This window comes from Rhinolophus ferrumequinum, chromosome 21 (genome assembly GCF_004115265.2).
Source record: "Rhinolophus ferrumequinum isolate MPI-CBG mRhiFer1 chromosome 21, mRhiFer1_v1.p, whole genome shotgun sequence".
NCBI lineage: Eukaryota > Metazoa > Chordata > Mammalia > Chiroptera > Rhinolophidae > Rhinolophus > Rhinolophus ferrumequinum.
Window position 1 is genome coordinate 43501951 of NC_046304.1, and position 27889 is coordinate 43529839.

The window sequence follows — 27889 nt, forward strand, 5'->3', positions numbered from 1 at the left end:
AAAAAAAAGGAAAAGACATTTAAGTATAAAGAGAAACGTGAGGAAATGAAACAGCGGTCCTTACTGTCTTCCTGTTTCTTCTTTTGAATTAAGTCAGAGTCTACGTAAGGTCACAGGAGACCAGGAGCATAATTACAGGGATTTAAATTGAGTGATCGCATCTCTAGTTGAGTTGGTTAATTCTAGACATCCCAGGGAAAGTGACCGGAGCACCTGGTTATGTTAGAACCTGCTTGTAATTTCGACCCTCGCGTTTCTCTTGTCCCTCAGGTAAACAATCAGATCTTCCCGTACATATTAAACCCTGTCGCAGGGCTCCAGGCCCAGTCATGTCCTCAGTTTGGAAAGATTTATTAGTAGGAGTAGTATGAATACTTCCCCAGTGCCTACCGCAGGCTAGGCAAGGTGTGAGGCACTTCCATATGTGACCTGCAAGCCAGGCTTCTTATTTTATCAATAAGGAAATCTGAGTAACAGATAATTTAGCTGCCTTATCTAAGATCATAAAGATAGGATGATGGTGAAGTGAAGATTAGAAACCAAGACTGCTTGACTCCCTAAACCAGTTTTTTCTAGAGGAAGCATAGCACCAGGGCTGAAGAGCTTGGGCTCTGGAGCCAGAATGTCTGGGATGAAATCCTGGCTCTGGCACTCACGAGTTGTGTGATTTTTGGCAAGTTATTTAACCACTCTGTGCCTCAGTTTCCCCATTTGTGACATGGGGTAGTAACAGAATCCACTTCATCGGATGTTTGTATGCATTAAACAAAGTACTATACTTAGTACTATACAAAAATACTTAGCCCAGGGGTGGCCAGTTAGCTCAGTTGGTTAGAGTGTGGTGCTGGCAGCACCAAGGTTGCAGGTTTGATCCCTGCATGGGCCACTGTAAGCTGCGCCCTTCTTAAAAAAAAATAAAATAAAATACTTAGCCCTTATTAAGTACCCAAAAAAATGACAGCCATTTTACTCTCTGTGGGAGGAAGAACAAGGGTGAAGCTTACCCAGTTCTTTATGCTCTTGAGCACCAGTTCTAATAACTAGTTTGTCTCCGTCCATTTAGGCTCCTATAACAAACACCACAGACTGGGTGGCTTATAAACGGAAATTTAGTTTCACAGTCCTGGAGGTTAGAAGGCCAAGGCCAAGGCACCGGCAGATTCAGGGTCTGGTGAGGACCTACTCCCTGGTTCATAAAGGGCTGTCATTGCTCTGTGCCCGCACATGGAGGAATGGCTAAGGAAGCTCTCTGGGGTCTGGTTTATAAAGACACTAATCCCCCTCGTGAGGGCTCCACCTTCATGACCTACTCACCTGTAAAAGGTCCCACCTCCAATTACATAAGGGGTTGGGTTTCAACATATGAATGGGGGAGGGAGGGCGGTTCGAGACATAAACGTTCAGTTATAGCACTAGTCATAACATGACCTTATTCTCGAGATCCAGTTGCCTCTTTGTAGTGGAGTTCCAGTTTCCTTCAAAGAGGACCCGATGACCTACTCAAGGGCCCCCAGGGCTGAAGCATCTTGCCAACCTCCTCCCCACGCCCACTCCTGCTTCATACCTGGCATGCTGTCCCTGAGCCGCACACTGACGGGAGCACTTCGCCACACACTACTCTGACGCTGCCGGACAGGCTGCCTGCACCCCCACCCACTTCCTTCCAGAGGCCTTTCTTCACCTCCTGATGGGATGCCATCCCTGTTGACACCCACCTGCCTGGACCACACTGGTGGTCTGGCACAAGCCTGTTGTGCTTTCTAGGGGCAACTTCCTTTAATCACAAGCAGTGGAGTTGTCCTACAAGGAGCATTGCCATCTCCTTCAAGGTTCTGAGCACCACCTGCCCAATTTTGTCATCTGCCAACCCTTTCATGGAATACTACAGAATGAGACAGAGCATGTTTCTCATTGTGGACACAATTTTGTCTTAGCATAACCAATGTGTACTAACAGGTGTACTAACATCCCTCCCAGTCCTCCATACCCTGGTTCTGCCAACTGCTTTACTATACTTGCCCTGGACCCTGCGTAAAAGAGCAATAGTAAGCTGTTGCGATGTAGCTTTCATGAGCACATAAGCTCATTTACTGTTAGCAAAAAGCTTCCCCACCCCAACCAGCCAAAGATCTGTTTAAGCCCCACACTAATATTTACAAATTTAAAGAGATACTAATTGCATATTAGGTTCTCCAGCTATCGGCCTTTTGCTTGCTTAAAATAACTTGTACTAATAAAATATCAGAAGCCTAAAAGGCAAATTTCACTTGCAAACACTACTTCGACCCTTTAGGAAATGACTGTTTTCAAAGAGACACTAAACAAACAGAATGCTTAAAAACTGAGTTTTCCCAAATGTAACTCAAATATGGCTGAAAGCAGCATAAATATTACAATCACTTTCGAAACCATGTGCATAACTCTACTCTCCTAGGCATATTCCCTAGAAAGACACTCTCACTCCTGGGTAGTAAGAAACAGGAAGTATGTTCCCAGCAACAGTGTTCACAAAAACAAAAAGCTGGAAACAACCCACTGTGCAGGGATCAAAGAAGGGAAAAATACATTACGACAGATTCATATAAAGGATACTATGTAGCCATAAAAATGAATGAATTATAGTTATATGAATCTCAGAATCAAAATGTTGAGTGAAAAAGAGCAAGCTCTGCAATACAATGCAGGGGGAAATAGTCTTTCCAACAAATGGTGCTGGGACAAATGGAGAGCCACATGCACAAGAACGAATTTGGACTACTACCGCCCTATATACCGTTTACAAAAATTAACTCAAAATGGACCAACGACCTAAATGTAAGAGCTAAAACTATAAAACTCGTAGAAGAAAACATAAGTGTAATCTTTATGACCTTGGATTAAGAAATGATTTCTTAGATATTACACCAAAAGCACAAGGAACCAAAGAAAAAACAGATATATTGATTGGACTTCATCAAAAACTAAAACTTCTGCACTTCAAAGGACACTATCAAGAAACTGAAAAGACAACATACAGAATGAGAGAACATATTGGCAAATCGTGTATCTGATAAGGGTCTAGCATCCAGAATACAGAAAGAACTCTTACAGCCCAACAATTAAAAGACATCGACTAGAAATTTCTCCAAAGATATACAAATAGCCAATAAGTACATGAAAGATGCTCAACATTATTAGTCATTAAGGAAATGGAAACCAAAACCACAATCAGATACTACTTTACACACACTAGGAAGACTAGAATCAAAAAGACAGAAAGTCCCAAGTGCTGGCAAGGATGTGAGAAACTGAAACTTTCATACCCTGCTGGTGGGAATACAAAATAGTACATCGACTGTGGAAAACAGGTTGGTGGTTCCTCAATAAGTTAAACAGGACTTTTACATGACCCATCAACTCCTCCCCTAGGTATACATCCAAAAGAATGAAAATCTGGTGTTCAAAAACAAGTTTGTACACGAATGGTCACAGCAGTAGCATGCATAATAGCCAAAAAGGAGAAAAAACTCAAATGTCCATCAGCTGATAATTGGACACAAAAATCATCAAAACAAAATGTGGTTATACCCACACATTGAAATTCAACCATAAAAAGGAATGAGGTACTGATTCATGCTACACGGATGAACCCTGAAAACATTATGCTAAGGGAAAAAAGCCAGACACAGAAGGCCATACATGTCCTATATGGTCCCATTTACATGAAATGTCCAGAATATGCAAATTTATAAAGATGCAAAGTAGATTAGTGGTTGTCAAGGGGCGGGGAAAGTGGGAACTGCTGATGGGTACAGGGTTTCTTTTTTGAGTGATTGAAATGTTCCAGGATTATACAGTGATAATGGTTGCACAACCTTGTGAATATACCAGAAACCACTTATCTGTAATTGCCTTAAAAGTGAATTTTATGGTATGTGAATTATATTTCAACACAAAAATGTAATAGAAGAAAACAGCCAGCTGTTGAAAACTACATCCTTTACAATGCCATGTGTTCAGAGAGCCTAGGATCCGGGAAGGGGCATACAGAGTGTTACAGGAACTTGTATCGTTCTACTTATTAAGACGGGCAGTGGGTTTATGGTTGTATTTCTTCATACTGAATTCAATAGTTCATAAAAAAAAAAAAAACTTTTTAAAAGAGTAATATTTTTTTCCTGTTTTTCAAGCCACGATACAAAAATTAGATCGGAATTTACATGACCATGAGCTGGTATCAATCTCAACTAAGCAACCACCGTGTGCAAAGCACCACAAAGCAAACTGTGGGGAATTAAAAGAGAGGCGGTGAGAATCGTGGTCCTCTGAGGAGCTCACCATCTAAATCGCGAGCAGCCGCCAGCTCCAGAAAGCCATCACACAGCTTCCTGACAGAATAATGTCAGCAAAGGTTTTGTCATTCCCAACGCCAGCTATTATCAGGGAATCCATTTGATCAATTAAACAATTATAATAGGAATATAAATTTTACTCTCAGAGCTTCAACATTGTATTCTGAAAATCTGTTTCATCTTTCTTTTATAAATCTGCTTTTAAGGACGCGGGATATAGATGGAATTAAAGCACGCCGACGAGACTTCCCTTTTCTCCGGAAGTAATGTACTTTTAAAGCCCTGACTTACATGATATCTTTAGATGATCCTACATTCTCATCTAGGCTCTATTAGCTTCTGAATATTCACATAATGACATCTTGAAATGCCTTTTTGCAAGATACAGGGTGGATAAACACAGAAGCTTTCTAAAAACAATCAGGGTTTCCCTCAAGATTTATAATAGCTTTAAGGTAATCTAAAATTGTATCTATGTTTCCAGTTTTACCAAAATATGGCAAATGTAAATAGTTTGAACTTGAACACTTTCTTTCATCAAGAGGGTCAATATTCTTATTTTATATCAGTTTCTGGGATATATACTCCAAAATGTATCATTCCAATAAATAATTTAGGGTCATATATATCCATTTTAAGATCCACTGTTATATTGGTACAATTAACTTCATAATGAACGGATGTCAAAAAAGCAATGGTGCTGGAGAAAGCAAATGGAATTTATAGCCTAAGGACCCTGGATTTGAATCCATCCCTGCCACTGACTGTGTGGGTGATTTTGGCAAATCCGGTGAGCCTCAATTTCCACATCTGTAAAAAATGAAGATAACAGGATTCACCTTGGAGGATGGCTGCAGGATGAAATGAGATTAGCACAGTGGTCTTGGCACACTAGAATGTTCCATTAATGTTGGCCCTCTGTGTTTTCCCTTTCCCTGTGAAAGCAAAGCATTGCTATATTTGTCTGCATAGACAAATATATAATTTTAATTAAATGTTTAGACACTAAAAAAAATTGGCTTCACCATTTACTAAATTTTCTCCTCTGCATGCTAAATTATAATCTTAGTTAAACTGTTTCACAAAATGCCTAATGAGAACCTTATTTTAAAAATTAAAACTAATGAGGAAGTAGAGAATAATCCATTCTTAAGCTTATTAATATAATTAAGGGCTTCATCTCTACACCAAAATGCACACCAGTTTCTGCAACCAAAGTATGCAGTTATGACCTATATTTTATGATGGGGATTCCACTGCAAAGTCAGTGACTTGGATAAAGACGGAAGGACATGCTTAGCACATCTGCCACTAAGGTAAGAAGAGTAGCTAACATGGTAAATAACAGAAGCAAGAATCAAAAACATTTTGTCAGACTTGAAATCCGCAGATATCATTCATCACAGTTACATTTCAAAGTCTCATGGTAATAAGGCTGCTTGTTTTTGTAGCTCTCATACACACCGGAAAGAGAGACTTATTGCCAGGAGATCTCCTGGATAAGACCTGGGTGAGCTGATCACCTTGGCACAAACAGCCAGCAGTTTGATGCAGCTTCTGAAAACGACAATGCTGGTACTAGAGCATCAACAAAGCATAAGGTGCTGAAGTAACAGTTGCCATGTTTTCAGCACTGGTCCTTCAACATCCTGGGCCAAACTCGGCCCATGCCTGTCTTTGTATGGCCTGCGAGCTACAAATAGTTCTGCATTTTTAAGTGATTGAAATAAATAAAAATTAGAATATTTCATTATGTGGACAGAAAAAGGGCCACATACTAACCCTGAGAAGCTCAGGGGAGGTCTGCATGGTGGGGCCTACAAACTCAGAGACCGAAATTAACCACACAGGATGGTCTGAACATAAAAATTCCTAACTAAAAGCGAGTCTGGCCAGTAGTCACATATTTGGCCCGTAGCTTCCTTGACAAAGGTCAGTCTTTACCTTAAGTGAGCCTGTCTATTGTCCTTTTGCATCTAAGATAACATGCCCATGGAATGTCAGAGCAATCCCTTTTTCGGATCCTCAGGGCACAACCCACCACACCAGAGCAGGAAACTACAGAATCCTTCAGGGCAGTTCTTGTCCCTTGATTACCATGTCTAGGTACTATAAAATGCTGTTAACTATCCAGCACCCACCAACTGTAAAAGAAGTAGCTGTTTCTCCAGTTTACTTTTCATCCAATCCCAGAGGTTTCCCCGCTTTGCTTTCTCCCGCCCCCTTAATCTATCACCAATGGATTTCATGTAACTCTCCCTACATCTCCTCCTTTGATTCAAAAGTAAGTTGCAAAATCACCATTTGCTGAAGCATTTTCTCAGTCCGTTGAGATTTTGCTTCTAGGCAATTGTCATCAGTTTGGCTCAAATAAACTCTCATAAGTTTCTGTCAGGCTGGATGTTTTTTCATCAACAATGGCGTATGAAAATTACATGAAATTCAAATTTCAGAGTCCAGCAATAAAATTTTATCAGAACACAGCCTTCCCCTTTCACTTCTGTATTATCTCTGTCTGCTTTCATGTTAGGGGTCAGAACTGAGTTGCTGCGACAGAGACCTTATGACCTGCAATCCTAAAACATTTCTATCTAGCCCTTCCCTGGAAAACTTTGCTGGCCCTCTGCTTTGAAGCATTGGGCTCTGGGTTTTTTTAAAGGGCAGTAACAGAGGAGGACCACGGGAATGGGGAAGGAGTCTGGAAACCATTTCATAAGGTGCATCACTGAGAGCACTGTGGATATGAAGCTGTAGAAGAGAAAAACCAAAGGACGAAATTATAGTTTTCTTTACATTTTTAAAGAACCAGCATACGGAAGTGGCTTGTGTTTGTGTCACTCTAGGAGGGAAAATGAGGAACGATTATAAAAGTTCTAGGTAGGCAGGTATCAACGAAGCATAAGAAGGCGTGTTCTAACCCGTCCTAGTGGACAATCACAGAAGAGGTTACACAACAAAAGAGCGAGCGCCTGCCATGTGGTGTGGTGTTTAAGCTAAAAGGCAAGATGATCGCCATGCAAGATTATCACAGAAAGGATTCTTACAGTGGGTAGGAAGCTAAACCGTTTAAACACTTGGGTTCTTTCTATGATTTTATCTCAAAAGAAAGAAAATGATCATAAATAGTAGGTGAGAGCTTAATGACAGGTAAATAGAAACAATTTCTACTACCACATTCACTGTGGATTATACCCGACAGGGAAATATAAATATATATGTGTGTGTGCATGTATGTATACGTGTGAGTAAATGGCAGGTGAGTAAAAAGAGGTTGTGGGGACAGAGTCCCAGAAAGCAGTTTCCAGGCTCTCGGCCTCATGTGGAAAGATGCTGGCTCGGGTAGTAGATGGCTGTCAGCTGTGACTAGTTGGCCATTAGCTGTTACCGGTTAGCCATTGGCCACTGTTATAACTGCGTGGCTAAACTAGCAAGCACAGATTACAGTTAGCAAGTGAGGTTGTTTGGCAGAGAAGCAGACGGCAGGTTGCGGATCCTGCCGGATCGTGTGGCTCCTGCTTCCGGTGTCTCCACCCCAGCCGCCAGCGAGAATACAGTGGTATGACTCCCCTATCTGTGGCTCCGTGGGTGTTCCTTTTTGGCCTCACCATATCAATATCGTGCGTGCCTGTGTGGGGAGCGGGACCAGAGACCCCGCATGACACCCCGCATGACAGAGGTCTTCCATTTAAATAAGGAGTACATCAGCTATAAAAAGAATCACATTAAGAAAAGAAGGGTTATTTTTAGGAGGAGGGCTCCAATTACACAAAATAAGGAAAGGACATCCACTGCTAAATAAAATCTTTCCCTGTGTTACCACGGGAAATCAGCATGGCTCTGCTTAAAGGGGGAAACGTCTATATATAAAACGGAAAGAGAAAAAAAAGAACGCGCTAAAATGGGACAGTTGCGTGATTTACTTGCACTGGACTTCATAAAATAGTTTTACGAACAACATCACAAAGTACAGCCACCTGTTAAGCTGTTATTTTGGCCTATCTATTTTCAATGGCAATCTTGACACCCAGGCAAGAGACACACCACCATAGCAACATAAACATCACCGTGTTGGAAAATAAAATTTTAAGAGCAATTCACAGCCCCTGCAGGGCTGGAAATAAACTAATCCTGAAGCATTTGTTACTATGACATAACAATCCCTGTGGACAAACTCAGATCCCATGGATACCTCAGGATTCCTTCCCATGAGCCATTTGGAAGGTCCAGACTCCAAAATGTCTATTATACTAGATGGTCCTCCTAAAATAAAAGTATTTAAAAGTCCGACGATATCATTTCAGGCTTGGCTCAGGGAATGCATGATTACCAGGTATTCATGGAGCACCCATGGGTGGACAATTATCACCCCTTACATTTGGAGGCTCCATATCTCATGTGATCAGCCCCTGATGGAGGCAAAAAGAGGTAGCTGACAATTGGGGTAACTGAGGCATGGGAAAACCGAGTCTTCCTAAATCAAATCATAGATTATCACACAGCAAGGACTCAGCTAGTTCTTTTCACTCCATGCTCCTCCTCATTGTACTGTATGCACCACCCTAAACCAACACCTCCAACTTAAGGCATCACAGCTACTTTAGCTCAAGGAGATAGTAAATGCAGAGGTGTTTAATTAAATGCAAGGTTAGATTAAAAAAATGAAGAAGAAAACAAATCACGTTTGACAGTGATGACCTTGCTTTTCAGGGATGCACCTCCCTGTGGGAGGCGGGCAATTACCAGGATTTAAATGTGGCCGTTGTCAGGTGTGGCTGCTATGCAATTGAAATAGACCCAAGGAAAGCAGAAAGCAAGCTTATCTTCAGCTTGAAGACGGGAGACACACCCAAAAGGTGGCCCGGGGTGGTGGCATGCCCTGAGGAGTCTGCGTCAGGGTGAGCAAGCTCTATCTCCCTGGCCGGGTCCTGCGCCCAGGGGTCAGCCACACAGGCCTGGAAGCCAGCCCCGAGCCACACAGTTCATTGGCCCTAGCCAGCACTTCTTGCTGCCTCTTTTTTACTGTTCCTAACTTTGCTCCCACAGAGTGGCCTGTAAGGCCCTTGGACAGATCCTTCCACAGAGAGAGTCCACAGAGAGAGACTGCTGGAAGCCAGGCCAGGACGACACTGAGTGAAGCCAAAACAGAGGAATCTGTGAGGAAGCTTCTGCGGTGCCAGAGATTTGGCTGCTTTTGATCTAAGACGCAGTTCTGAATCCCTTTGAAAAATAAAAGGGTTTCTGATGGACATAATCAACGTTTTTTTTAAAAAAAAGAAACCACTCTTAGAGGAGCATGGGCAAAGGGCTGAGCACCTCCATAAATAATGGCTAATTTTAAACATACTTGATGCTTTTAGAAGTGTTTTCTTTAAAAGGCATAAGGGGATTATTCCATTTGAACAACTAATAGCCTAATTACTATTTTTTTTAAAACAAAAACCACCACCACCCCCAAGCTCCTTTTCAGTCAGATCTTGGCAAGAAATCTCTAAGCACACCCATATTTGCAGTACTATAAGTCATACTGCTAAAAAGCGTAATTACTCTCAGCTGTGTCCAAGTTTCCAAAATAGGTGAACTATTGAATCCTGAAATCTAAAGGTTTTTCATTTTGGACATGATGTCTCTATAAGCAGCAAAAACATAATATCGAAAAATGAGCATTCATCGTGGTCTTCAATAATCCAGGGTTTGGGTCTCCAGCATGCATAGTACAATCTGTACCCTAGTGATTAAATGTAATTCTAGTGACCCAACTCTGCACTTAAGGAGGGAGGGGATTAAATAACCATATTTCATATCTTTAAACTTGTCTCACTGAGCCAAAGAACCGTCCATTTTCACAGCACTTTTTAAGTATTGATAAACCATTCTTATCTACCGTGTCACTTTTACGGAGCCTGAAATACACCAGAAAGATGGAGACGGGTGAGGTGATATTAAGGGACCACAAATAGTCTTTTCATTAGCATTGGCATTATCATTATTTCAGATTAGGGCAAACTCAGCAAAACATTCCTGATGGAGGGCTATGTCACCAGGGCACTCACTACATGTAGGGAACTTACACGTTTCAGAAGACATGCCCCTGTCATCAGAACAACCTGTCCGTACAAGCAGGTGATTACATATCTTCTCGTAATTACGTATTTTCTCAAACATCTATCCAGTGTTGTTTCTCTACTTTGTTTAATTGCTAATTACTGGTTTAACAAGAGTTTTGTTTCCTGTGATTTCGTATTGCAGATGTCTAATATTTCAGGTGCACTCACTAGAGGTTAAATACACGTGTGTAAGCTGTCCCAAGCACACTGGAAAATGCTTCTCAGACTGGATTGAAACTCTGAGGACCACCATTTTACTAGATTCCATTACTTTCTTGGATAGCGCACGGAACAAACTGCTTCTTGAGAGTGGCAGGACCATCATCATATAAAATCTAATGAAATCCAGGTTGCTGGCTGGTAAATTGAAAACTGTATCTAAGACATCATTAAGATAATTGACAAGAATGAAAATGTTACAAATTGATCAATAAGCCATCATACAGACTTAAATTATCTTTTTCTCCTGAGTTAAATATTTATAAAATCCTAAAAAAAAAAAATAAGCTAACATTTTAATTGTACTTCTTCATTCAGAAAAAGGGTCCAATTAATGTCTATTTGCACCCGGTACAGGAATAAAGCTTTATCATTAATAAAGTATTCCACATTCTACTTTAACAGAATAACACTTGTCAGTGTCAACACTGTTTATTTGAAATGCTTCTAAAATGCACTGGTACTTTTCCCTGCCTTTAGTAAAGTATTCAGAACAAAAATGCACTTTTTCTGTTAAATGAGAATATAGTAGTAGGTACTCCTGAATTTAAATTGTCAAGCACTTTAACTGTTGGTGCAAATATATATATATATATATATATATATCTGTAGATCTTTCTATCTATACATATGTCACTAATTTAATCATCAGTGCCACCCATTATATGAATATGGGCCCATCTTGTCATTTTCCACTTTTGGAAAAAAAAAAAAGCAGAATTCAGGGGAAAAAATTCTACTTGGTTTCCATTAATTTAAGTTTTAGTGGGTTTGTTTCAGGAAATGGTATATGAGTTTAATGATAGAGTAAAATAACAAATGCTTTAAAAAAAGAAAGAAAAAGAAAGAAAGGAAGGAAGGAAGGAAGGAAGGAACTGACCAGATACCTGAAGTAGTCAATTATAGATACAGAAAGTAAAATGGTGGTTGCCTGGGGGTAAGAGGAAGGTAGAATCCGGGGTCAGTGTTTAATGGGTACAGTTTCACTTTTGCAAGATGAAAGAGTTCTGAAGATGGATGGTGATGATGGCTGCCCAACAACGTGAATGTACATAATGCCACTGACCTCTATACTCTGAAGAAAAGAAAAAAAATGGCTAAGATGGTAAATTTTATGAACTACGTACTTTACCACAATTTTTTAAAAATTATTACTTAAAAAACTGATCAGAATGTACATAGCCAATTAAGTGTGGTCCTCTTCAAATAATTCAGTTTAGGTGATGACATGTTTATTTCAATAGTGGTAACACAGAGCAAAACATTTCTAAATCTCCACTGTGGAAATTAGGGCCGGTTTGTCTGGGTTTTTTTTTTCATTGTTTTAACATTGTTGATAACGGTAAATGTCTATTAAATTTTTAATTTTGAAAAAAGTTTCACAGCTCTGTTTTCAAAAAAATAATTGTAACAAGTTAAAACAAATGTATTTTAGTCCACATGAGGTATAAGTATAAAGGAACAGTATTTATTTGTGCATGTGCTTGGTAAACTGGCTTGGGGGAGACAATACTCTTCCATCTCAGCAGGAAGATTAAATATACAACTTTGAATAGTACGTGTTTTTTTTGGGGGGGAACAGGACTTTATTGGGGAACAGTGTGTATTTCCAAGACTTTTTCCAAGTCAAGTTGTTGTCCTTTCAATCTTAGTTGTGGAGGGCGCAGCTCAGCTCCGGGTCCTGTTGTTAGTTGCAGGGGCGCAGCCCACCATCCCTTGCAGGAGTCCAACGGGCAACCCTGTGGTTGAGAGCACGCGCTCCAACCAACTGAGCCATCCGGCACTGGCCCATGTGGGAATTGAACCGGCAGCCTTCGGCATTAGGAGCAGCATTAGGAGCTCGGAGCTCCAACCTCCTGAGCCACCGGGCCGGCCTGAATAGTACGTTTTGATCATTTTCCATAACCTCCAACTTGCTTACCTCCAGGTGAATAGTTTTAAGTTTTCAACTAAATGCTCCAGAAACATGGTGTAACTTCTCTGTGTCCCATCATTATTTTTAGATACTGAGTTTGAGAAATTCACAGTTGTTCATCCGCAAACATCTCTGCTGATGATGTCTATGAAAGCCAAAGGTTTTTACTGCCATTAAAAGGAATAATTTTCAAAAGTGTAGAGGTGGTTCTCTTTTTAGAGCCTGAACTACAAAAGTTATTTTCAAAGGAGTATGATTCATTTACCAAAGTTAAGCTGAGGAATGTCATTTGGTTTAACACTTGGGTAAAACTGATCGTTCAACAGGAGATAAAACTTGTGGACCACTCTCTTAGCTTCACTGGAATAGAAGAACTACATTCCCCCAACTATTTCCTTTGATAATCCTAAACAAGTTATTTAATCTTTCATTAAAAAAAATGTTTTTAATTGTGATAGAACTAAATAACCTCTAGTGTTCCTTCCAGCTTTAGGATTCCTGGGAAGGTAGAACTGGGTAGAGCCAAAAGCCTGGGCTATGGAGTCGGACCATCTTGGTTGTGAATCTAGGTCTACCATGGCTAGCCATGTCAGCACCCACAGTCCATATTTGTAAAATGGGATGACAATATCTAACTCACAGGACCATTACGAGGCCTGAATGAAACAAGGCACACAACAAATGTAATTTCTCTCTTGCCCGCCTTTGCACGGGAAACGTGACTGCTCTAGTCCAAGCATATAAAATAGAAATTAAAAGTTTAAAACGTTTTCCAAACAGAATGTTTTATGGGATGTACTGCTGGGGCATATAGTGCTATTTGATTATGTGCATAAAAGCCAGGTTACTGCAAGGCCACACTCAACCAAGACCTTATGACACAGGTGTAGCTCCTCACAGCTGTGAGCCAGAGTCAAGGCAAGGAACTTTCACTAGTTATATAAGACACAAAGTCAGAGATGGCTCAGATGAGCAAAACGAACAAGCGCGACCCTCAGCTTTTGAGGCACTAGTCAGTTCTCCACAATACTTTTCAGGAAGCTTGGGTACAATACTCATGAACAGGTCGTATCGTGGTCTCTATAAACTGTCCATATAAGTCGGAAACTTGCCAGAGAATCAAGGGATAAGTGAAACTTTGCCATTTTAAGAATAAATAAGTCAACCCCACTACAATGCTTAAAATAAGAAAATACTGGACAGCTTTGGGGAGCTACAAACAATCCAGCCAATAAGATCCAATGCACCTGAATGGTCTCGACAACTTCCTTATACAGCAGCCCCCACCCCATCCACAGTTTCACTTCCCACGGTTCCAATTACCTATGATCAACCAGAGTCGGAAAATATTAAGTGGAAAATTCCAGAAATAAACAATTCGTAAGTTTTAAGTTGTGCGCCCTTCTGAGTAACATGATGAGATCTAGCGGGTTCCCACTCCGTCCCACCAGGACGTGAATCATCCCTGTGCCAGCATCGCCACACTGTATATGCCACCCGCCCGTTAGTCACTGAGCAGCTGACTGTCCCAGCATCACAGCGCTTGTGTTTAAGTAACGCTTCTTTTACTTAACAATGGTCCCAAAGCCATCCACCTACCTTTTATTACATATTGTGTTAGTATTGCTCTATTTTATTATTAGTTATGGATGTTAATTTCCTCCTGTGCCTAATTTATAAATTAAGCTTTATCATCGGTACGTATGTGTTGGAGAAAACTTAGTGTATATAGGGTTTGGTAGTATCTGAGGTTTCAGGCATCCATTGGGGGTCTTGGAACACATCCTGTGAATGGGGAGGGGCCTATTGTATTAGCACCCACGTTAATGGTGACTTCTCATTCCCCTGTTGATATACTTCCTTCTATATACACCAATTCCTTATTTGTAGTGTAAAAATACACACACTAGTGCTCAGAAACACCGGGATCTGACCTTAATGCAGCAAATATAACCAGACCTGAAGTGTGTGTATGGGGTAGGTGAGCAGTCTTTGGAGATTAGCTGCTTCTCCAATTAGGCACTTAAACCACATTATTATAGGTGCTCATCAAATTACATTTGTTTGGCCAACCTCACTTCTCTAGGTGATTCATTCTGAGAAAGAAACAACACCCTGAAAATCATGAGTTATAATTCTAAAGGAATTAAAGAATGATGTTTTTTTTCTTTGCTCAGGAACAACAAGAATTCTAGAAGGTCGTGCTTCACCCAAACTTAAAAGGAGCAAAAAAAAAAAAAAAGAAGCAAAGAGTCATTAGATAAATTTGATCAAGAACTTATGTTAGCTACTTGTTTAGATATATGAGTCGACTTCCACTAAAGTCTAAAAAAGGAGTTTTAAGAGCAGGTCCCTTCTGTCAGAGCGCTGGGAAATGAAAGAATGAGTCACTTGAATACTTGATGTCAAAATCTTTGTGAGCTCTGGCTTTCGTGTTTTTAAATCAACAAACAGCCATGTATACTGTTGCACAAGCAGTCAGCCAGGAAGTGGCGGGTGACCCTAGACTCCTTCCTCTGTCATGGGTAAAGCCAGCAGCCAAAACAGTGTGTCCTATGCAGTGCTCTCCCTTCCAGTGTTCTGCCATCCTGGGAGATGTGCCCAGGATGTGCCCATCCTGGAGTGGTTTTGCCATCCTAGACTGAGTCCATTGAGACATAGTGTAAATAGCTAGTTAGCCTCCTTTACAATGAAGTCCATGATGGGAAGTCTTAAGCACATCTGCCCAAGATGATTAAGGCAGAGGACTCAACTCCCCGTAGAACCATCTCCTCCTCCAGGATGTGTACTCTAGGATTCTGCTAACACGTTGTTTCTCATTCAGTGAGAGAAAGCAGAGAAATGCATGTGGAGCCATAGCCAGAAAGGTCCCCAGGTACTGTTGCTTCAATGGCAGCCACCAGCCTCTGTCCCCTTGGGGGTGGGGGGGGGCTCCTGAGATTTGCAAAAATCTGTCGATGAAGGTTCCCCAGTACCCTGAAGCCCTGCAGTTGACCTCAGGGCAGCTATTCAAGCTGTGATTACTTTTTTTCCGTTAAGTATGAAGTTCTGACCTAAATTGCGGTCATTCTGATCCAAATCTGGCAAATTTTTTTCCCACACTGCTGCAGAAGAGAACAACCTCCTTTGGAAAGCTAAATTCAGGACAACCAGAGCCATCTCCTTGAGAACAGAGACCATAACTTCTCAGTGTACTCATAATTCAAATTCACCACTTTCTGTCAACAGCTGTCTCTCTGAACATAGATAGCTATTCTGCTAGGAAAAATCCATAGGCACCTCTACTGAAAAAAACAAACATAAAAGGAGCTCTACTGAGATTAAAATACCAACGCAGTGGTTTCTAACATACCTATTTACAGAGTTGTGCAACCATTGCCATAATCTATTCTGTAATGGCAATGAAACTCCCCCAAGAGCCTCTGGGTAAGCTCTAGGAGGGCAGGAGTCATATCTGCCTTGTTTGCTGCTCCATACCTAGCACCTGGCACACAGGAGGAATCCAATAAGTATTAGTGATATGCATGCTTTCATGCTATCCTGAGTGGCAACCTAGGTACAAGACATAACTACTTCTCTTCACCAGTGGAAACTTGCAACCCAACTAATCTCCCTATGGCAGGCACAATGGCTCCCAAGATACCTGCTCCCTGGTGTGCACACCCTGCATACTTATAATTCCTTCCCTGTGAATGTGGGTGGGCCTGACCCAATCAGGAAAAAGTCTACAGGTCAGTGACAAGAAGTCAGCAAGATTCAAAGTTGCAGCAGATGCTCTCTTGTTGACCTCGAAGCGGCAAACTGCCACGTTGTGGAGACGCCATATGGCAGGAAATGGCAGGTGGCCTCGAGAGGCTGGCCCCTAGCTGATGCTCAACATGAAAGGGGGGATCTCCATTGTACAACCACAGGGAACTGATTTCTGCCAATAACCACATGAGCTTGGAAGAGGACTCCAGGCCCCAGAAGGAAATACAACCCGGAGACACCTTGATTTCAACCTGTGAGACTCTGAGCAGAGAATCTAGTCATGCCACCCCAGACTTCCAGCCCATAGAAACTGTGAGACAGTAAATGGGGGCTGTTTTAAGCCACTGAGTTTGTGATCATTTGTTACACAGCAGCAGAAATCTAATATACGCCACCAGGAGCTAGGAGGAAAGCAGAATGATTACACGAACTCCCAGGAATGACTGGCCGCAAACTTCTCAGCGGTATTGCTGAGGAGTTTTAAATGGAAGACGTTTTTAATATAAAAGAATCTCTAGTTTGCAAAATTACAGGCAGTATAAAACTTAAGTGAAAAAAATTTCAACAGTGTGAAGGAAGGCAAGATCAGCTTTCATGAACAGTTCCTGTTTATTCACCTTCTTCCCGTCCATTCACTCAGCAAGTACTGACTATATGCCAGACCTGAGAGTTACGCATTAGAACTGCCCCATCCAGTATGGCAGCCATCAGCCACGTGTGGCCCTTGAGCACAGCAAAGTGGCTAGTGGAAATTGAAATGTGCTGCAAATGGAAAATACACACCGGATTTCCAACACTTAGCATGAAAGAAAAAGAAGTTAAAATATCTTGTCAGTACTTTCTTATGTGGATTACGTGTTGAAAAAACAGTGAGGTAGATGACAGACAAGCAAACACGTAAGTACAGCTTGCGATAAATGCTCTGAAGGAAAGGAAAAACATGCAGAAATAGAGATAAAGAATAATAAGGGAAAACTATTTTGGATGGAGCGGTCAGAAAAGTCGTCTCTGAGGAGGTGACATTTCCACTTATAAACCCACAAGTTTTCTATAAACTTTCAAGTTTTAACACATGACAGCAGCAGGGACCGGGGAGCCTGGGAGGGCGACGACAAAGGCAGTGCGTCGGTTACAGGGCCATCACGTTGCACTATTCCCATTGGGCTCCATGGAAACAGCACCCCTGGAAGTGTGTACCCTTAGATCCCGTTTGTAAGTTTTTGTAAGTTGGAGAATGTGTGGTATGAAAAGTCAAGCTTCCAAGATAATTTTTTCAAACAACTTTACATTTTCCAGATACGATTTGTTTTCCAGTTTTAATACTTGTAACACACTCGGACTTCATCTGTCATGTGGCCTATGAAAAACTTTCCACTGGGGAATACCACAAAATTCCTGACTTCAAGCATGAGACAGGGAGGGCAGGCAGTTGGCAGCCTGAATTCTGAAATTCTCTTTTTCCTCTCCCAGTGAGCTGAATTTGCTCAAGATATGTAAAACCTTCCCAACTTCTTGCTACAAATCAGCTGATTTCTATATCTGTCTTTTTCTCCAAACAGAGAAGTGTGAGCTGGCTTTCAAAAAAGTTTTCTGAGTTACCTGACCATACAGACCTCCAGGCAACAGAAAGCAGGCCAAACCCACACAGGCCAGCCAGGGCACCTGCGACCTCACTCAGATGGCGAAAGCAATGAACCTCATCGGACTTTTCCAGTAATCACCACCCTTGAAAAACACGTTCCGTGCCTGTCACTGTGGACACACTTTTAGGTTTAAAACAATTCTGTGAACCGTCTCTCCTACACACACACAAACACACACTTTTCTAATAGACACTCTGGGGCCAGAGGGAGATCTTTATGTTGAAACTATTAATATATTTTTTAAAAAACTGCTTACAAAAACAGTATTCTCCATTCACCTGAAAGGCGAGCCTTTCTGAAATAAAGATGACTCGCTTTTCTCTGAGTATCAATAATAGTCAAATAATGCAGGGTTTCTGCATTATTTTTAAGAGCTTTAGGGACTCATTAGATGCCTTCTCAATAAAAAGCAAAAGATTCATTTCCACCCTCTTATAACTAGGGTTTTGTTAACAACTGTGTGTGCATTGTTTTCAAGGCCCAGAATCTGTTTTGTGTCATGGGCATTCACAACCGAATCACAGGGAAAATGCAGCGTCCTTCATACACAATGTCGATTTCACTGACCAGCGGGAGGACAGCATCTGTTCCCTGTTGTCTGATCCATTAGTGGTGAAAGGTTCGCACTTATCCATTAACCCACCTCCCTCCCCTGGTGCCCCTAGTCACCAAGAAGGGAGCTTTGCAAGATAGCTGGGCACCAAAAGGAACACTGCTCCCTGCGTGTGAAATAAGCAAGAAAAACTGATGGGATGGCCCAGAAATCAAACTCATGACCCTGACACTAGTTCCTCCCAACGAGGCTAACAGGGAAAAAAACAAAAAACAGTCACAATAGTGTACCTTCTTAAAAGAAAAAACATTTTCAAAATTATGTTTCAGAGGAATCCTGAGGAAGGTCGAGGAGATTAAACCAAGGAGCCTTTATATTCAGGGGTATCACTTGGTACAAAAAAACAAAGTGTCCACATCAATAGCAAACTTAAAATCTCTTTCCTTAAAAAATTCCTGCCCCAATATGTTTGCAGATGCACTCCATGACAATCGTTTAAAACAGAGAATAAGAAGCACTGTTAGGCATTTTGGCGTCTCCATTTATGTCATTCCAGAAATGGCACCACCCTGGTCCCAAATATGTTCTCAGAAATGTGCGTAAGAAAACTCTCTGGGGACCCAGGGAGCCTGGATAAAGTGCACTGGTTCCCTGCCAGGGCAAAGAACAAAATAATATTCTGTGTTTAAAAAGTTGTTTTTCTTTTCTTTTCTTTCTTTCTCTTTTTTTCTTTTCTTGGAAGGGAGAAGAGTGTTTCTAATTTTCATTGTGCACCAAATCTCTAAAGACCACAAAGAAATCCCTAAAAGTACACACATTAATAATGTTAATGCAGTCAGAACTGGAACTGTTAACCACCACAGCCAGCAATGAACAGGATTGGATTCCTGCCTTAGGTCATATCAGGATGTGCTGAGCTCTAGGAAAATGCTTATCATGCTTGTAAGTACTTGTCAGGGAGGGGTGATCTCTAGATGATGCTCCAAGGAGTCATGAAGATGGAGTCTGAGGTGGGGATGCTGGAACCAGTAGCAGCACCAAGGAGTGGCTTGAGGAAGAGGTCTTGAACCACCACAATCTCCATGGAGCCACACATCCAAAAGCTACCCCAAATAAGCATCCAATCTAAGGAAAACCAATGGGCTTCTTATACAAAAGCAGCTTCAAACAGAGCCCCCTGGCCACCTTTCTGGTCAGCTGACTACTCCTAAATGTCCCCTAAGTAGACAAGGTCAGAGTCTCCAACCCACCTTCAACTAGAGACTGCTCAGCATACATGCTTTGCACATCAGGTATAGGGATAATATTTCCTTCCAACAAGGACTCCTAAGGGTTGGGGGGAGTGGGCAAACCCCAGGCCTGTACTAAAACAGCTTTGCATCAGAAATCAGAAGACGTGCGTTCTGGCCTAGACCCTGCCCTTAGCAATGAGATGGGCAACTAACTGAACCTTCTACAACTCTAGTCTTCTCCACAACGTAAAATAGCTCAACTATAGATCACTTCTGGTAGTTCTAGTAGCCCTTCCAAGTCTAAAATTCCAGAATGTAATCACCAAGTGTTTCAAATGAAGAGAATGACGACAACGGCAACTGTCTCTTTGTGACCAACTACCAGCCCCCAGGGCCCTCTTCACAGAATTTTCCATCGGGCTTATATTTAGTTCAGAGACAATGGCATGGAACATAATTGAGGAGACTATTCCAATGAAGTTTCTAAAATTAAAATTAATCCATGGGATGTTACTTCTTATAAATCTTTATTCTGAAATTAACGTCTAAAACAGTACAACACACTGTTTTAGTCTGATCTAAACTGTAGTTCAGCTTTCTTTTCTTTATCTCCTAGAGCTGTTCTTCTTTCCTGGAACTAGAGGGTAAAGAGTTAAAATAAGACTAGAGAAATAGTAGAAACAGTTTAAAAGATCTTTGATTTTTTTTCATGTAGTCTATAGTGCTGGCTTTATTGGTTTTCAAGAAATGTTGTTGTGGTTTTTTTCTTTTGCTAGAGTAAATACTAGTAACAGACCAAGAGATGCACAAGGAAAAACAAATAATGGTTTTTGCCATGGCTCTGGTTCTGGCTTGGCTGTTAATTAGTTGTGTGGCCTGGTGCACCTTATGTACGTCACTTAACCGTTCTGAATCTCAGTTTACTCATCTGCAAAATGTGCATATCAACACACCAATCCCCTTTACGCTCACCTCCAACAGGCGTTAAATGGGATAAGGCCAGGTGGGAAGAACAGACACACAATGCTGGTTCTCAGTGACTCTCCAAAACAAGGGCATTTGCCTCATTTTCAAAAATATGGACAATGCTACCAATTAACTGTAGTGGTTAAACAGAAACAAGTTCCAGAAGTTCCATGTAGGTCCATGAATCGAGCCTAAAGCCAATCAAGAGTTGGGGCAAAAGTAAGGCTTCCAAGCCTACTTCAGTTGATGGCAGTTGTCTTCTTTGGAGACACGGTTAAGTTGCTTCCCAGTTTTCAATGTTAAGGTCGGTAGGACATAGTGCAAAGCGGGATCATGAAAATTGTAGGGTTTACTACCAGTCAGATTCTAGAGGTCTAACTTCTGGCAAGCCGGGCCTAGTTTTCTCATCCGTCATCTAATTTGGTTCATCTGAATCCTTCCAGTTTGAAACCTCTATCAATTTAAACTGCCCCCACCCCCTGCTTCTCCAACAAAGTAAAAAACTACTTTAGAATATGACCTTACAGAAACTGAATCATGCTTTGGTCCAAACGAATTATACATTAAGTTGTAATTATACATATTACAGGTGGAGTCTGACTTCGTTTGCCAATTAAGAAAGGAACGGCCTCCACCTGTACCACTCAAATGCAATTACTTCACCAGGAAGTGGTGGGTATTTAAGTACCAAAAAAGGGGGGGGTAGGGGGAAGAAAGTTGTGCCTGCTCCTTCAAGAAAGTCTGAGAAGGAAACCTACCAGAAAAAAAGATTTTGCAGGCAGCAGAGATGATTCTGGAGCTGGTGATTTTCTTGACTATCAACTGCATTTTGGGGATATTTCATCCAGCACCAACACTGCCCCTAGCTTCCAAATTCTGATCAGTAAATAAAGTCATTAGGAGGAGCTCAGATAGAAGTACACACACCTGCAAGCTGAACTACTGCAGCTCAGCTGCCCACGGGGTGGGAAGATCTCAACCTTTTCTAGAGATATTCCAGTTAACCTGTTTCACTCATTTGCCTCCCTCACTTTTACTTACACGGTCGGGATGCACCGCCCCCCCCCCAAAAAAAAAAAAAACAAAACCACAAACTCTGCGGATCCACATGGCCTCCATTCTTGCTCAAATGCTATCTCCTCAAATGCCGAACGTGTTCTGTGGGTTATTCGGGTGGGGGCTGCTATCTCTGGCAGCCAGCATCGCTGGGATGCGTTTTGTAAACTCGGAGCTAAGCTACTTTGATCTTACCTTGGCTTGTACGTGGGTCTTGCCTTAACACTTGCTCCAGGTGACAAATGAAGACAGCCCCTTGGGAGCACAGCCATGTTCTTAACTATCTTTTTCTCTCCCAAAGCACCTAGCCCCTTCCACAAAGTACTGGCTCAGTAACATCTGATGGACTTAAGTGCACTGTATTTAAATATAAATACGGTTGGGGTCGCCGATTTCTTTAGTGTTGCCACACCAAGCCACACTTAGTGACTTTCAAGTAGCTTTGATTAGCTTCATGCTCCCTCGCTGTCGGTGGACCGGCGCTAAGCATTTGTGAAATCACCAAAAAGGTAGGGATCAAAGGGGGAATAAAGAGAAGCCGGGGCCTGCATAATCCTCCCTGAGTCATCATTTCCTGAATGGTGGAGCTTGTTACTTGGGGGGAACGGAACCTGAGCAGCTTGTGGAGGACGACCCCCGCCGCTCCACCGCGTCCGCGCTGCTGCAGCGCAACCCCGGAGCTGGGGCCGGACCCACACCCACACCCACGTGCTGGAGCGCCCTCCTGTGGCCGCGCCGCAGCCCCCGCCGCGCGTGGCTCGCCCGCAGACCACGCTACCCGCGGATGAAGAAACAAGAAACGCAGAAAGTTTCCGAGCCAGGCGGTTTGCGTAAGGTCGAAGCCAGGTCCCCGCGCCTTGAGATGCGGGGCTTGGCGGGAGCGGAGCCCCAGCCGGTAGCCAACACGAGAGGTCCGGGCCCAGACGGATTCCCCCGCGCCCCCGCCAAGGGCTCCGAGGTGTTCCCCAGCGGGGCGCGGGGCCTCCAGATCCCAAGATCGAAGGGCTTCTTCCCGTACCCCGACCTTACAGTAAAGGGCAGGCGGGGAGCCTGGGCCCAAGCCAAGAGTGTATGCCACCCGGGGTCCCCCAAATCCAGCGCGCGCTTGCGACTCTTGGGTTTGCTTTATTCATTTTCTTAATTGGAGGGAGGGGACGCACCGACTACCTTTGGCGCATTCTGATCATCGGTAATCTGGATTCTGGGTGCCCCCAAAGGGCCCACCTGGAGTCCACTGCCCCACCCAACGCCTCCCTGCCCCGCTGGGGTGACAAGTAGAAACAGCAATTCCCCTTCCTCCCCCTCCAGCCTCCAGGTTTGGGAGGTAATGTTCCACCAGATTTCCCTGCCGCCAGCAGTGGACTCGCCGGCCAGGAGGCGGCGGCGGGGGACGCGGCACCCCGGGGCGGGGGGCGGAGGGCCGGGAGCGGGCGAGGCCCGGCGGGCGCTTACCTCGTCCACGGTGAGCGGCATGCAGATCCGATACTCCTTCAGTAGCATGGTCCTGCCGGCCGCGGACCCCCGGAGCGGGAAGCGGGGGGGGGGGGCTGGGGGAGAGCCCCCCAGAACAACAAGGCTGCCGCCCAGGCGCAGAGCAAAACGCCCGGAGCCCCTCACTCGGAGCCTGCCCGCGAAGCAGCCCCGGCTGTGCGCTCAGCTTCTGGCTTCCTCCTCTCCGCCCGAGAGCATGTCAAGGTTTGGGTCCGGGTGTTCGCGACTCCCCCCGCTCCTTCCTCGCCGAGGTCGGTCCTCCAGGAACGCGGCGTTTCAAAGTCAGGGACCGAGGGAGGAAGCCCCGCTAGAAACCGCTCTGATCTGCAGCCCAGGGCGGGAGGAGCGGCCGTCAGATCAGGACATGCCCGGTGGCGGGCGAGGGAAGAAAAAAGAGATTTCCCAAAAAATTAAAACGAATGCACGAAAGTCACCCGCTCGATCCGCCTCTGAAACCAGACATGAACCTGGCGACCCCCCTTCTCCGGCCCGTCTGCCCAAGGCTAATTCACCAGGAACACACTGCAGCCGGAGCCGTAGATGCTGACTTTCCAAACAAAGGCTCGACCGGCTCCTCTCCCCGGGCGGTAAACAAGATTTCCTGCTCTTTTTAGGGCCGGTCCTCCAAGCTCCCCGGAGCTCACTGGGGGGAAAGGGGAAGCCGCCGGCTCTGCCCGGCTGGGGCCGAGGGTTCCTCCAACCTCCGCTCGCGCTGCGAGGGGCGGGTGAGCGAGCTAGCCGGCGCCTTCCGCGCGCGTCCCCTCCTCCGAGTCCCTCAGCTCTCCGAGCGCCGAGCGTGCCTGCGAGTTTGCAGCCACCTCGCCGGGGCCGGAGAGTCCGCGCGGAGCTGCAGTGTGGCTCGGGCCGGGGAGGTGAGTGCGGGAGGAGCCAGCGCGAGCGAGGCTGACATCAGCAGCGGCCGCCGCGGGGAGGGTAGCCCCATCCGGCCAATGGGGAAATGGCAAAGAATGTGGAGGATTTAAACAAAACAGCATGTCTCTCCCGGGCTGCTGCCAGACGGCCGGGCTGCCCCGGAGCCCAGCCCGGCCGGCGCTGGGGAGGAGAGGCTCCTTACATTTGCTCTCCGGTGTAGCCTGAGTGCTACAGTGCTCCGTCCAGCCACTCTGGAAAGCTTTTGGTAACAAGAAATATCAGTGCTCCTTGACCTCTGGCAAAGGTCTTTACAAAGTACCCACCACAAATGTTTTTACTTTGGTCCAGTCAGCAAGGCCAGCGCTGGAGAGGCGATGGGATTTGAGAGCATGAGAACAAACCCTTGCCCGGTTTCCTAACAGGTTTCAGGAAAGGAATCCTGGAAAACGGGGGAGTACAATAGTGGGAATGAAAATGAAGTACAAACACAGCACAGGGAAGGTGAACGGGACACAGCCTTTTACCTCTCCGGGGCCTGCCGGCTCTGCAGTCTGACTGCGGGCTTCGCAGAGCAGCAAGAGTAGGTTTCCGTGTCAGCACTCCTAAGTTCAGAAAGTCACAGCGAAATGTCAATGAAAATGCCTGGAGTGTTGGTATTTCATCCATATTAAACAGATCCCTCATTTCAACCACAAGAGGCACATTCTTTCGTTACTCAGGAAGCTGCGTGTAACTGCTGAAGTCTGTTTTTCATTTGTCTGGTATTTTTAAGCCTGTTTTTCTGAAAAGTTGCTGGATGAAAAATGCATCAGTTGCCTCTATGCAGAATAACCTGCAAGCATCATCTTTTCTCGGAAAAAGATTCATGCGCTAACGTCCTGCAGCTATCATAGAGCTTGGATGGCAATATAGGGGGCCTCAATATTACAGTATTTTTAAATTATGATTAATACATAATTATCCAGTATAACTATGGTGAGCTGTGACAAAAATCATCCAGATGGCTGGGGAGAATTTATAACTGTGAAGCATGATACAAAGCCTGATAGAAAAATGATACCCTATACCCAGCTTATATTTTAGTGAAAACTATTTTCTAGATAAATGCTTCCCAGAGTTGGCTCAGAAACATTCACAGCAACTAATTAAAGCTAAACCAAATTCCTCGAGGTGGAAAATCTAAATCTGACACTGTAGCGTTGAATAATAACACATTGAAAGCCTGTGCTGTGGAAAGAAGCGCAAGCTGTTTTCCTTTTTTCTACTTCTTACTTGAAAACGGGTGTCGTGGCTGCGCTTCTGGCACCTAATACTCTTCCCAGAGGCAGCTAGGGAGAATAGACTGGCTAGCCACACAGACACATGCACCCAGGACATCAGAACATGTGGGACACAGTCCTGGCTTTCCAGATGTTTCCTGATGCTGATTCTGTAACTAAGGTATTTTATTGATGGATCTCCTTACCTCTCTTGTAAGCTGACTTCTCCACTGAACTTCTCACTCATTCCATCTGCATGCCTGGTCACATCAATCTTGTTCAAGCACAGCTTTAATCCTGCAACCTTCAAAACCTCAGTGATTCTCTGTGGTCTACTGAGCGAATTCAAATTCCTTGGCAGGGGGATCAAGGCTCTGAATCTACCTTTCCCACCATAGCCAGTCATCCATCCCCGGAGACTAATCTGTTGGCTGGAGAAGGCCTTCACTTTGCCCTGACCCTTCTGCTCCTGCCATGGCCTTCACAGAGAACCCCTCCCCCGCTCCAGCCCCCATGGCACCACTTTTCAGCAGGGCCTTGACAGTCTGTGTTTTTGGACAGTGATTCTGATGGCAGTGTGTTGGATGGCTTAGGTCAGAAGGACACCAGAGACAGGCGGTTATTATATTATTATACTACGGAGACATGGGGACAGCCTGAAATAGACATCGAATGAAGAAAAGAGGATGAATTTAAAAGATTTGGAAAGGACTTGGGGATGGATGGTTTTCACCACAACAGCCCTGGGGGGGGGGGTGCGGGGGTGGCAAATGGAAAGCTTATTCATTCATAACTCATTCACACAAAGGGGAGAGAGCGCCATCTACTGGTCAAACGCATTTACAAAATGTTTTAAGTCACCTAGTCAGCAAGAGTCTGGCAAGGAGAATTGTATCTTTGTTTCTTTTCAACCAATAGAATCCGCAATATCAGCTTCCAAAGAGCCTTGAAGGTGCTGCTATCATCATTCTAGATAGTAGGATGTTCCATTAACAACGTACAATCTACAGTTACTGATTATCACATATTTTAAACATGGGGGTAGACCCAGAGGGCAAAAAGAGAAACAGAGTAAAGCTACCAGTGAGGAATGATGACCAAAAGGAAAAGAACATTAGCCTACCCATGTCTGTGACAGCATTTATTCTCAGATGAGTGACAACCTATGAAGGCAGGGGTTCTCAGAAAGCAAGATGGGAAGAGGTGAACATCAAAAATCAATCATTGTCTTCACCCAAATTCTGACAATGCACACTTGCCCCCCACTGAAACCTCTTCTCAGTTTGTGTGAAAAACTGTACGGTCTTGACCTACCTCTGCAAGTAGAATGTGAAAGATGAGCATATTAACAGTCTTTGTGACTTATTCAAATCATGTTTTTTCCTAGAATATCCCTGGTACTTCTAAAATAAAATGCATGGGGGCCGGCCTGGTGGCTCAGGTGGTTGGAGCTCAGTGCTCCGAACTCCAAAGGCTGCCGGTTCGATTCCCACATGGGCCAGTGCGCTTTCAACCACAAGGTTGCCAGTTCAATTCCTCCAGTCCCACAGGGGATGGTGGGCTGCGCCCCCTGCACCTAGCAACGGCAACTGGACCTGGAGCTGAGCTGTGCCCTCCACAACTGGGACTGAGGGGACAACAACTTGACTTGGAAAAAAGGCCTGGAAGTACACACTGTTCCCCAATAAAGTCCTGTTCCCCTTCGCCAATTAAAAAAAAAAATCTTAAAATGCATGGTTCTTCCCATCTCCCTCTTTCCTCCTCATAATACTTAAGGTCTGTGGGTCCATCGAGGCCCATCGAAAGTCCTACCTCCTACCCAGAACCATTCTCGATAACTCTTTACCTTTCTAAACAACCCAGGAATTTTATTTGAACTATTCATTTTGGTTCTTGTTTGTACGCAAGTGTGGCCTTTATATATAAAATGTCACATCCAGTACTATAAGTGTTTCACCTGTTTTCCAACTCCCCAACGTCTCCAGAAGACACAGACCATGTCCTATCTGTGCCATCTTGAAAATGTAGCCTGGTGTGAGGGATACTGTAGGTACCCAACAAATGTCTATTAGATGTGTGCATATAGCAGTTCAGGGTTCTCAACCTCAGTGTTACTGATATTTGGTGCCAGATAATGCTTTGTTGTGGGGGTCACCTTATGATTTTTAGCAGCATCCCTGGTCTTTACCCACTAAGTATCAATAGCAACTACCCCCCACCCCACCCCCCACACAGATACATATTGCCAAATACAGCACTTGTATGTATGGAAGGGGGAAGTCCTGCAGTGGAGAAAACTGTATTAATGTAACATTCAGTAATCTTATGTAAATGATTAGCTACTCCAAGAAGAAGCTCTTTTGGAGAGACTGACTTTCCTTGTCAAAATCAGGGAGAAAAGGAACAAAACTGATATATCACAGTAAAGATGTAAAGATGTCCCTTTCTCGTTCCCATGCTCTGCTTTATATTACCAAAATAGCCCTTGTTAAAGGCT

At 43.8% G+C, this 27889-nt stretch overlaps 1 protein-coding gene and 1 non-coding gene across 3 annotated transcripts in view; one reads left to right on the forward strand and one right to left on the reverse strand.

Moving 5' to 3' along the window:
- PITPNC1 (phosphatidylinositol transfer protein cytoplasmic 1) overlaps positions 1–24659 on the reverse strand; it is a 218491-nt gene extending 193832 nt beyond the window's left edge. The window contains exon 1 of one of the 2 annotated variants that reach the window (XM_033090040.1): positions 23222–24659. In XM_033090040.1, the coding sequence (XP_032945931.1) occupies positions 23222–23269 (48 nt within the window). In that variant the 5' untranslated portion in view covers positions 23270–24659. The remainder of the gene's footprint in view (positions 1–23221) is intronic. The other variant, XM_033090041.1, reaches the window with a different exon arrangement.
- On the forward strand, positions 813–886 carry TRNAA-GGC (transfer RNA alanine (anticodon GGC)). Its single transcript has one exon. It is a non-coding gene; the product is annotated as a tRNA-Ala (tRNA).
- Positions 24660–27889: the final 3230 nt, after the last annotated feature.